This window comes from Salvelinus namaycush, chromosome 3 (assembly GCF_016432855.1).
Source record: "Salvelinus namaycush isolate Seneca chromosome 3, SaNama_1.0, whole genome shotgun sequence".
Taxonomy (NCBI): Eukaryota; Metazoa; Chordata; class Actinopteri; order Salmoniformes; family Salmonidae; genus Salvelinus; species Salvelinus namaycush.
Genome location: NC_052309.1, coordinates 76176509 through 76188866, shown reverse-complemented (window position 1 = coordinate 76188866; position 12358 = coordinate 76176509). Strand labels below are relative to the sequence as shown.

The 12358-nt window shown below is 45.3% G+C and overlaps 1 protein-coding gene across 2 annotated transcripts in view; it reads right to left on the bottom strand.

The window, feature by feature from the left end:
* Positions 1-12358, bottom strand: part of LOC120038995 (ubiquitin carboxyl-terminal hydrolase 43-like) — a 97466-nt gene that overhangs the window by 10428 nt on the left and 74680 nt on the right. For both annotated transcript variants that reach the window (XM_038984526.1, XM_038984534.1), the window contains 3 exons: positions 7464-7567; positions 1641-1718; positions 1306-1435 (listed from right to left, as the gene is read on the bottom strand). In XM_038984526.1, the coding sequence (XP_038840454.1) occupies positions 1306-1435; positions 1641-1718; positions 7464-7567 (312 nt within the window). The remainder of the gene's footprint in view (positions 1-1305; positions 1436-1640; positions 1719-7463; positions 7568-12358) is intronic.

The window sequence follows — 12358 nt, the reverse complement described above, 5'->3', positions numbered from 1 at the left end:
GACCCTGTACCCGCCCGCCTGACCATTCTGCCTGTCCCTGACCCTGAGCCTGCCTGCAGTCCAGTACCTTTTCTCCTACTCTGGATTATCGACCCCTGCCTGCCTTGACCTGTCGTTTGCCTGCCCCTTCACACAGTCTGCACTTGGGTCTTACCTTGATACCTGATAGTACCAGTACCCCCTGTATATATCCTAGCTATTGTTATTTTACTGCTGCGCTTTCATTATTTGTTACTATTATTTCTTACTTTTTGAAGGTATTTTTCTTAACTGCATGGTTGGTTAAGGGCTTGTAAGTAAGCATTTCACTGTACACCTGTTGTATTCGGTGCATGTGACAAATAAAATTGGATTTGATTTTGGATATTCAGAACGTTCCCTGAAACAACCTCTTCATATAACGAGGTGTGGAGGGGCATGGAGATGGGGCATAACTGTAAACAATATATTGTGGTACAGTATAACTGGGAGCAGGAAGATCAATCAAGCATTTGAAGGGAAAGAAGTATTCTGATTCATAAGTCGTTTAGACACCGATCTGGGTGTAGGTACAGTTAAGCGAGAGCATACAGTTCCCAGCAGAAGCACAGTTCATTCACAGCTCTAATAGAATATCAACACTCCACGGATGGGAAAATAAGAGCACAATTGGCAAGATTAATTCCACCTCAGGTCATCTTGATTGATTTGACTGAAGGCAGATTTTGTTCTTGGCATCATACCACAGCATTCATATCCTTTGATGTTACTGTTGACATTGCATCTAATAACACATGGGTGGTCTGTAAGAAGCATTATGGATTCCATAATGATGTCCTTAAAGGGATTGTTCACCCAAATAACAAATGTGCATCTTATTTTTAAGGTAGCATAAGATTCATGAATGAGTCATTTGGATGAATTTCCCTTAAAGGACTGTTTCAAACTAGAAGCAGTCTTCCCTATAAACAAAAATACAGTATATAATGAAAATTACAGGTAGGAAGGATTTCCTTGCTCCTCGTCAGTCATTCAGTCAGTGGGTTCGGTACATAAGGTTCTATGACACATGTCAAACTCATTCCACGGAGGGCCGAGTGTCTGCGGGTTTACGCTGCTCCCTTGGACTTGATTGATGAATTAAGGTCACTAATTAGTAAGGGACTCAACTCACTTGGTTGTCTAGGGCTTAATTGAAAGGAAAAAACATAAACCAGCAGACACAAGGCCCTCCGTGGAATGAGTTTGACACCCTTGTAATCTATAGTAGACAACATAGTGTACTCAGCAGTGGTTGTTGCCTGCCTGTAGGAGGAGATGATGTACCTGTTCCTCTTTAGTGTAGAGCTGAAAGCACTCGTCCAGGGTACAACTGTGCTGCTGGACGTGCTGCTGATGCTGGCCTCTCACACTCTCAGCATCCTTCACCACCTCCTCCTGGATGTTCCCAAACAGGCTGCAGGAGACCGACCACACACGCACGCACGCACGCAAACAGACAGACAGACAGAGTAGGGAACATGCACACAGAGAGAGAAAGAGGCTGCCAGGCATTAATAAAATAAGGCATGTGCAGCAGCATACATACTGTTTTATGATTACAGTTGGTCTACAATAATTCAGGGCTAGAAAGTTATAGACTGTCACTGAGATTGACTGACCAGTCTTTGATTCTGTGTTCCCACTCGATGATGAGCTTCACATGGGGCGGTCCTCCTGAGCCACAGAGATTAAGAGCTCTGGGAACAAAGGGGTCAAAGGTCATCAGATTAGCGAGGTAAAACTTCAGCATAATCCCCTTCGCACACTGTCCACCTATTATTCAGGTGGTATGTACATTTTGTTATGGTGCTTTTCCATTGAGTCTTACCCTCCTCACCAGTGGGCCACCAGTGTTTTATGTTAATGTAGGCCAGAGTTTCCCAAACTAGGGGTCGCAACCCCATGTGGGGTCCCCAGATTTGAAAATGGGGTCACAAGAGGAACTCTAGAAAAAAATCATGCTTGGTTCATAGAACTGGGGTTATGTCAGTAACCTCCGGTAGCCGCTAGATGTGGTTGTAATCAACAGTCAGGTTTCTGTTTTCTTCCTACAAATGTGGCTCTATCCTTTGAACGGTTTAAGATACAAAATATTATGACCCCATCACTGAAAGATAAGACTCTCAGGAACACATGTGTGTCTGTTTCCCTCTACAATGCCCACAAGCCTTATTAGAACAGAGTGGACAAGATCAGGCACTAAATCAGGGAAAAAGAACATCATCAATGATTGTTATTTTCTGTACAGAAGATCATAGAAAATTATTACTGTCAAAAGTATTATCAGACTGATTTGTAATAGATTGTCATAGCCCCAATTAAATAAGTAAACATTGGCTGTTGATTTCATCACCTTTTTTTTTTACAATGGTGTTCAAAAAATATATCAAAATGGGGTTGCGGGCCAAACCAGTTTGGGAACCCCTGATGTAAACTCTAGCGTTATTGTGTTTCCATTAGGAGTGTGGCACTAAAGACTTATGGCGAGCAGAATCATCAAGCTCTGCATCATTCAAGAATACTGTACTTTTGTGAGAAGGTGTTAAAGTTAAGAATTAGCCATCATGTAAATGCCAGCTGAAAAGTACCAAGGGCTTTGCCATGGCTCCAAGTCAGAGCAGAGCCATGGCCTCGTGAGACATAGGTGCCAGCCCACGAAGATGGAAACAGAAAAGTCTGAGCCTTTTGGGTAAAACACTGGGGTAAATCCTCATTGGAAATGCGGCATCGAGACCTTTTCAGAGAGGGCCTTTGTGCAGCAGCATGTCTTTATAGACTCTGTACAGCCACTAGGTGTCAGCATGACCTTACAATTAAAGATCCACCACATGCTGGGATTCAAAAAAAGTAGCAGATCATGGATTTCTAGATAGTGCTTTCAGAAGTGTGTTTTCAGAGGCTGAATAAACAGAATATCCACAAACTATTCACACAACAACATGTGTTTAAAGCACAATCGATGGTAAGAAAGTAGTTGAAGAAAAAAGGAATGCCCGCAACTCTGGTATGCTCCCATGGTGATTTAATCAGACGCACAATAAAGATGATCTTTTGAACCGAGTTGGATCTTCGTCAGGTCAACAAAGTAGTTAAACATTAGCTTTTCATTCAGAGTCTGTGTTAACGTTACTGTAGGCCCCTTGAAACCTGGAAAGCATTGAATATCATCATGTTTGTAACGGTAGTCGTCATATTCCTCCTCCTCGGACGAGGAGAGGCGAGAAGGATCGGACCAATACGCGGAGTGGTTAGTGTTCATGATGAATGATTTATTATAACGGAAAAACTGAACACTGAAAATACAAAACAAATAAACGAAGTGCAGAAAACAGATACAGTACCGTGTGGTGAAAAACACAAACACGGAAACAAACACCCATAAAACACACGTGAAACCCAGGCTGCCTAAGTATGATTCTCAATCAGGGACAACGATTGACAGCTGCCTCTGATTGAGAATCATACCAGGCCGAACACAAAAATCCCAACATAGAAAATCAACCATAGACAAACCCACCCAACTCACGCCCTGACCAACTAAAATAAATACAAGACAAAGGAAAACAGGTCAGGAACGTGACAGAACCCCCCCCTTAAGGTGCGAACTCCGGGCGCACCACCATAAATTCTAGGGGAGGGTCTGGGTGGGCGTCTGTCCACGGTGGCGGCTCTGGCGCGGGACGTGGACCCCACCTTAACAATGTCTTTGTTCGCCTCCTTACTCGCCCCAGTGGCCTCCTCCTAACAACCACCCTCCATGTACGCAGCACCAGACTGAGGGGCAGCTCCGGACTGAGGGGCAGCACCGGACTGAGGGGCAGCACCGGACTGAGGGGCAGCACCGGACTGAGGGGCAGCTCCGGACTGAGGGGCAGCTCCGGACTGAGGGGCAGCACCGGACTGAGGGGCAGCACCGGACTGAGGGGCAGCTCCGGACTGAGGGGCAGCTCCGGACTGAGGGGCAGCTCCGGACTGAGGGGCGGATCCTGGCTGGCTGGCTCTGGCGGATCCTGGCTGGCCGCCTCTGGCGGATCCTGGCTGGCCGCCTCTGGCGGATCCTGGCTGGCCGCCTCTGGCGGATCCTGGCTGGCCGCCTCTGGCTGGTCCTGGCTGGACGGCTCTGGCTGATCCTGGCTGGACGGCTCTGGCTGATCCTGGCTGGACGGCTCTGGCTGATCCTGGCTGGACGGCTCTGGCGGATCCTGGCTGGACGGCTCTGGCGGATCCTGGCTGGACGGCTCTGGCTGGTCCTGGCTGGCTGACGGCTCTGGCTGGTCCTGGCTGGCTGACGGCTCTGTCTGCTCATGGCTGGCGGAAGGCTCTGGCTGCTCCTGTCTGGCGGAAGGCTCTGGCTGCTCCTGTCTGGCGGAAGGCTCTGGCTGCTCCTGTCTGGCGGACGGCTCTGACGGCTCGGGACAGACGGGCAGCTCTGACGGTGCTGTGCAGGCAGGCAGCTCAGACAGTGCTGGGCAGATGAGAGACTCTGGCTGCGCTGGAGAAAAGGAATGCTCTGACAGCGCTGGACAGGTGGGAGCAACTGGGGAGAGAACCCGGAGAGACAGCCTGGTGCGGGGGGCTGCCACCGGAGGACTGGTACGTGGAGGTGGCACCGGGTATACCGGACCGTGAAGGAGGACACGCGCTCTTGAGCACCGAGCCTGCCCAACCTTACCAGGTTGAATGATCCCCGTAGCCCTGCCAGTGCGGCGAGGTGGAATAGCCCGCACTGAGCTATGCTGGCGAACCGGGGACACCATTTGTAAGGCTGGTGCCATGTACGCCGGCCCGAGGAGACGCACTGGAGGCCAGATGCGTTGGGCCGGCTTCATGACACCCGGCTCGATGCCCAACCTAGCCCTACCAGTGCGGCGAGGTGGAATAGCCCGCACTGGACTAAGCACGCGTACTGGGGACACCGTGCGCTTTACCGCATAACACGGTGTCTGACCAGTACGACGCCCTCTCACTCCACGGTAAGCACGGGGAGTTGGCTCAGGTATCCTACCCGGCTTTGCCACACCCCGCGTGTGCCCCCCCCTGACTCTCGGGCTCCCAACCGCGTCGCCGTGCTGCCTCCTCATACCAGCGCCTCTCTGCCTTCGCTGCCTCCAACTCCGCCTTGGGACGGCGATATTCCCCTGGCTGAACCTAGGGTCCTTTGCCGTCCAGGATCTCTTCCCAGGTCCACAAGTCCTGTGTCTTCTGTTGCTGCTGTCGCTGCCCTTCTCCACTCCGCTTGGTCCTTTGTTGGTGGGTGTTTCTGTAACGGTAGTCGTCATATTCCTCCTCCTCGGACGAGGAGAGGCGAGAAGGATCGGACCAATACGCGGAGTGGTTAGTGTTCATGATGAATGATTTATTATAACGGAAAAACTGAACACTGAAAATACAAAACAAATAAACGAAGTGCAGAAAACAGATACAGTACCGTGTGGTGAAAAACACAAACACGGAAACAAACACCCACAAAACACACGTGAAACCCAGGCTGCCTAAGTATGATTCTCAATCAGGGACAACGATTGACAGCTGCCTCTGATTGAGAATCATACCAGGCCGAACACAAAAATCCCAACATAGAAAATCAACCATAGACAAACCCACCCAACTCGCGCCCTGACCAACTAAAATAAATACAAGACAAAGGAAAACAGGTCAGGAACGTGACAATGTTGGGGGTCCTTTCCCTTTCCTTTCCTAAAGCATGTTATGAATCAGATTGATTTCATGTAAAAGTAGAGTTTTATGTGCCTTAACAAACCCTAACAGCTGAAGCAATGAATGAGGCTATTCTTGGTGTGATAGAGCCCCACCAGAAATCCAGCTCCACTAATTGGGTCAGTTATAAATAGGACTTAAATGGTAGGTGGGATGTATTTTTAATTTTTAAATTTGACCCCCTTTTCTCCCCAATTTTTGTGGTATCCACTTGCTAGTAATTACTATCTGCTGCGACAGAGCCTGGGCGCAAACCCAGAGTCGCTGGTGGCGCAGCTAGCGCTGCGATGCAGTGCCCTAGACCACTGCGCCACCCGGGAGGCCTCGGTAGGTGGGATTTTAAACTATTTGTGACAGATTAATTGGGGATTTTCCTTAACGCTAGTTATTCATGAGCAGTAGAAGAGGTGGAATGGGGACAATACAGAGAAACAATTTATTTTTCAGTCTCTACTACAATGAAGTGTGTTTTCTTGACTCAAGTCTTCTGTGACAGTTGTGCTTTTATAATGGCCTCGAGAGAATCATCCAATCTCAAAACGACTCAATTATACAGTATTTGAATTCAGAAATATCTCTCAGAGCATTTGGCAAGATTGTCTACAGTTTTCTTGGCAGAGAGTAGAATAGTAAGTTCACTATCACAATGTCTATGACTGTTTGTATAAATCTTGTGCTCTGGGGGTCCCTCAGGTAAACTACATTATATTCTGGGCTGAGAGTCAATCAAAGCCAGCTGAACTCTTCAAGCGAACACTTCAAACAGAATTTCATTCCACAGTGATCTTCATGGCTATGGGGTGCCTCTCAGTATGAGCCCCGGAGATTTCAGATCTGTAGAGACAGTACATGTATCTCTCCACAGGCTATAGCTGCTTTCATTTACCACCATCACAGCTACTATTATGATTCTACACAGCCCTGCCCGTGATGAAGGCTGGCTATGGACACCCACAAAATAGCAACAGAATAAATGCATCTATATTGGTCAAAGGAGCGCAGTGGGATAGCAGACAAACTATATGCTAGAAGAAGAATTTTCCTTCCTATCACTTTATTTTCCAAAGTAAGGGAAAGCTATTGATTGAAATGCTAAATGCTTTTACTGATTGTGTTGTTGAAGGTTAAAAAAAAATCACATAAACCTTTGAGGGGCACTCGTGCAGCAATTTAGTAGTATTACTGAAATATCAATACATTAATGGGTCTTGTAGCACCATCATCAAATAGAAATTCTGAATACTGTGCACACATGCACTTCAAAAGTACCACGCCCCCCAGCAACCATTCAAATGGATGAATGGACATTTCTAAGCAACTGGAGGAATTCTGCCTTGATAAAGTGCCCTTTAAAATGGCAATTAGCTTCCACAGTTCGTAAACCATTAGACACCCTCTCCTGAAAAATAACCTTACAAAATGGCTGCATATTTCACTGCTGTAAGAAATGGGCATTACCTAATCCACTACACCGTATGGGCTGCCTCTTAGTAAAGAACTACCAATACAAAATATAGAGGGAAGAAACTGTGGTTTTGACACATTACTCTTGAAATGCTTAGAAGACTTGCTTGAACACCTCTACTGCTTCACTTTAGCTTGATGACCCGCCTGTTCACGGCCTTACCTTCTTACCTTCTTACTTCTTACCTTCTACCTTCTTACCTTACCTGCAGACGCTTAGCTAGCTACAGTATGTGGCCTGCAGAGGCTGTCTGTCTCACCTGTTCACTGCTGGGTGGTAGAGCGGCCGTCCATCCTGGGGGGAGAGGTAGCTGTAGGACACTGATCCTCCCACCACACAGATCTTAAACAGCACTCTGGCATTCTGAAAGACGACCACAGGTGAAAAATTATGATTATTGAATGAATCAATATTGGCATGGGACTAGAGTAATGTACAACTATGAGTCTACAGTATAATCAGGGATCCCACTGGTCTTGGTGGACTTGCATATGGTGATGGATAGCACAGTTCTTTGAATCATAATATGAATCCTGTCTGTACAGGACAGATCAAGGTTTGTAGTCAGTAAAAAGTGCCCTATCATCTGATGTGGAGGTTGAATAATGATTTGTAAAGGCAACATCCCCCAGCAATAACATCCTTTGAATTGGCACTGTTTGTTACGGTCATAACAGTAATAATAGCAAGTCTAGGTCCAAAAGGCTTCTTAACAGCTTCTACCCCAAGCCATAAGACTCCTGAACAGCTAATCAAATGGCTACCCAGACTATTTGCATTGTCCCTCCCCCCTTTTACGTTGCTGCTACTCTCTGTTTATTTACTCTCTGTTTATATCTATGCATAGTTACTTTAAATCTACCTACATGTACATATTACCTCGACTAACCTGTGCCCCCACACATTGACTCTGTACCGGTACCCCCTGTATATAGCCTTGCTACTGTTATTTTACTGCTGCTCTATTTTTTACGTAACACTTATTTTTCTTTTTTATCTTCTTTTTTTTTATTTTTTTTTTTTATTTTATCCCATTTTCTCCCCAATTTTCGTGGTATCCAATCGCTAGTAATTACTATCTTGTCTCATCGCTACAACTCCCGTACGGGCTCGGGAGAGACGAAGGTTGAAAGCCATGCGTCCTCCGAAGCACAACCCAACCAAGCCGCACTGCTTCTTAACATAGCGTGCCTCCAACCCGGAAGCCAGCCGCACCAATGTGTCGGAGGAAACACCGTGTACCTGGCCCCCTTGGTTAGCGCGCACTGCGCCCGGCCCGCCACAGGAGTCGCTGGAGCGCGATGAGACAAGGATATCCCTACCGGCCAAACCCTCCCTAACCCGGACGACGCTATGCCAATTGTGCGTCGCCCCACGGACCTCCCGGTCGCGGCCGGCTGCGACAGAGCCTGGGCGCGAACCCAGAGACTCTGGTGGCGCAGTTAGCACTGCGATGCAGTGCCCTAGACCACTGCGCCACCCGGGAGGCACACTTATTTTTCTTAAAACTGCATTGTTGGTTAAGGTCTTGTAAATAAGCATTACACCTGTTGTATTCGGCACATGTGACAAATAACATTTTATTTGATTTAATTGGCTTGAGAAAACACAAAAAGAGATTACTAAAAAGTTGTATGACTTAGACAGAAAAATAGAGAAAATAACCAACTTCTAATGGGTCCATTTGAAATACTGCCACCATAGAGAAGATGAGCAGCCAAGCATTCAAATCAATACATTGGAGAGTTAATAGTTCCAAACCACATTTTTCCTGGCCAAAGCCTCTGAATCTTTTTGATAGGCTCGGGGCCCTGCACCAAACTTGGAGGATGCTAGGAAAGGGTGGGTCTTTCCAAATGAATCATCATTAAGATTTGTGTTAGTTTTCGCCTCATCTCTGCGAGATATACAGGAGAGACTGTTTACTGAGAACTGTTCTAGTTTGGGAGGTACTACCAGGAACACAATCAATAAAAATATATATATTTTGTCTAGTTCCAAAGTTTCACAGGTTAATTTCGATGTGAAACACCCAATAATCCCAAAGATAATCACCCTCCTTATGCTTGTTTTGATTGCATCTGAAAAATCGAGATGAGAAGAGAAGAAAAAATGTGTTTATATTACTCATAGACCTGCTGGGAATTGAAGGTTCTGGAGTGCTTTGCAGAAAATGAAATTGATTTCCTCTCCTTCAAATGAATTCCTGTGAGTTGCTGGCCAGATTCCAGGATAAACAACAACACTGATTCTTGTGAAGAGGAGAGAACCAAAAATAGGTGGTGAAGGTATTATGTAAGTAGGAGAACACTGAACCGACTCGTTCTGAAAGGATTGAAACACTACAGTCCTGAAAATACTGTAAATATTTGTCACGTTCCTGACCTGTTTTCTGTTGTTTGGTATGTGTTTATTGGTCAGGGCGTGAGTTTTGGGTGGGCAGTCTATGTTTTCTGTTTCTATGTTGGTTTTGGGTTGCCTGGTATGGCTCTCAATTAGAGGCAGGTGTTTGACGTTTCCTCTGATTGAGAGTCATATTAAGGTAGGTTGTTCTCACTGTTTGTTTGTGGGTGATTGTCTTCCGTGTCAGTAGATGATACCACACGGGTCTGTTTCGGTTTGTCTGTTCCTGTTCGTGTGTTCTTCGTTTCATGTAAGTTCGTAGTTTAGGTCTGTTTAGTTCGTTTTTGTTATTTTGTATTTCTAAGTGTTATTTCGTGTTTCGTCGTTTTGTTTAAATAAATTATTATGAATTCACACCCCGCTGCACGTTGGTCCAATCACTACTCCTCCTCTTCATATGAAGAGGAGGAGGAACACCGTTACAATATTGCAAAGATGTGCAAGGTATTTCCTATTTCTACGATGGATGTTGCTACGAGTGTGAAAATGTTGACGTTCCATGTCAGAAACAAACTAAAGTAAATTAATCAGTTAATAACATAATAGCATGGCTTTGAAATTCATTAGGCGTAAATCATATGAGATTGACTAAACGTTTCCATTATTATAGCAGGATAATAATGGGATGGTTGCTGTTTCTCCAGTCATCCTGATGGGGGCAGCTCCCATCTGTCTAACCGCCCTCTCAGGGTTTGTTTAACACTTAAAAGAAAAAAAATCACTCAAAAACAATATTTTGTTATTATTTTCATTAGTCCACTGTTAATACAGTCCCAGAATATTTTGCATTTCAGCAGTCAAGTTTTAAAGAAGCAAAGTGTGGCACATCACCACTTGGCACATCACCATGATGATGTGGAACATGGTTATTCTGACTTTCAGGGGTGGTCAGAAGGTTTACAAACTCATGCCACCTGTTTAACTGTCCCACATTTTCAGATATTGTACTGTTGCTGGTGGTCTGAAGGGCCGTGTTCCCACCCATACAGGACATTTACTTGAAACGGTGCCTGAGGAAGTCCAGCAGCATCGTCAAGGATCCCACACACCCCAGACATGAGCTGTTCACTCCCTTACCGTCCGTCAGACGGTATCAAAGCATAAGGTCTGACACCAAGAGGCTCAGAGACAGTTTCTATTTTTTACCCATTTTTCTCCCCAATTTCGATCTTGTCTCATCGCTGAAACTCCCCAACGGGCTAGGGAGGCGAAGGTCGAGTCATGCATCCTCCGAAACATGACCCGCCAAACCGCGCTTCTTAACACTCGCCCGCTTAACCTCACACACACACACACACACACGCACACGCACACACATCCCAATTGCTGCTACCAGATTCTTATTTACTATTGCTAATACTGCACAATTTCAACACTTCCCCCCTAATCCCCCCTTTCTCTGATACATGTGTAAATATTGGACTATAAATTGTGCTTTCCTATATTATACTTATGCTAAAATGTTTATTCTATTTTCCTGAGCCAATTACGTTTTGTTCTTATTGTTATCTTTTATTATTTCTTATTGTTGTTGTATTGTTGAGAAGGAACCTTCAAGTAAGCATTTTATTGGACGCTGTACACCATGTGTATCCTGTACATATGACTAATAAAACTTAAGGGAATGGGAAAATGGATGTCCTTAAATGAATTGTCAAAAGGGGGATCCACTACTCCTCTTGATGCATTTGGATTGTGTCACGTTCTGACCTTTATTTCCTTTGTTTTGTCTTTATTTAGTATGGTCAGGGCGTGAGTTGGGGTGGGCAGTCTATGTGTGTTTTTCTATGTTGGGATTTCTGTGTTTGGCCTGATATGGTTCTCAATCAGAGGCAGCTGTCAATCGTTGTCCCTGATTGGGAACCATATTTAGGTAGCCTGTTTTCTGTTGGGTTTTGTGGGTGTTTGTTTCCGTGTCAGTGTTTGTCGCCACACGGTACTGTTTCGTTTGTTCATCGTTTATTGTTTTTGTTCCTGTGTTCAGTTTTGGATTTATATTAAAGACATGAACACTTACCACGCTGCGCTTTGGTCCGATCCTTCTACCACCACAGACGATCGTTACAGATTGACATTATATTATGAACAAAATTGAAACGATGAAAAAAGACAAATCTTTGCAAAGGTATACAGAATGACAATACTAATGAGGAATTATATGTAGAAAGATGCTATGGGACTGTACATTAGGATGCCGTGTGGGCATACAGCTCGACACCGACCTGTCATGAGATAACTTAGAATAAAGATAGTAGATCTAAATTCTAGGATGTCGGGGGAATAACCAGACCTCATAAAGGAATCTGTGAGGCCTGCAGTTTGTCTAAATACCCTAGAGAGTCTTGAAGAGGGTTTTCTATATTTGTGCTCAACCTGAGATAGCGAACACAGAACACATTAAGTGCTCTTATGACTGCTCCAACTGAAATGCCAGAATGGTTTAAAATGGAAGAAGAATGGATTTCCCATTGGGTCATACTGTCCTCTATAAATGCACGTGTAAAGCAGCATTGCCCTCTGGCAGCTTTCCATGCCGTCTCTGAGATGTTTTTTGTGAACGCCTTCACTGAGAATACCTCAACCTTCCCAAAGTCTTCAAAGTGAATTACCTGTCAAAAGCTTGAAACGAAAGATGACAAAAGTGGACCTGAAATTAGTTTTCCTCTCATCTAGTACTTAGCCACTTTGTTTAAGTCCTGTATTCTGCTTAGCATGATAGACTTGTGTCTACATGCAAAGACCACCCATGCC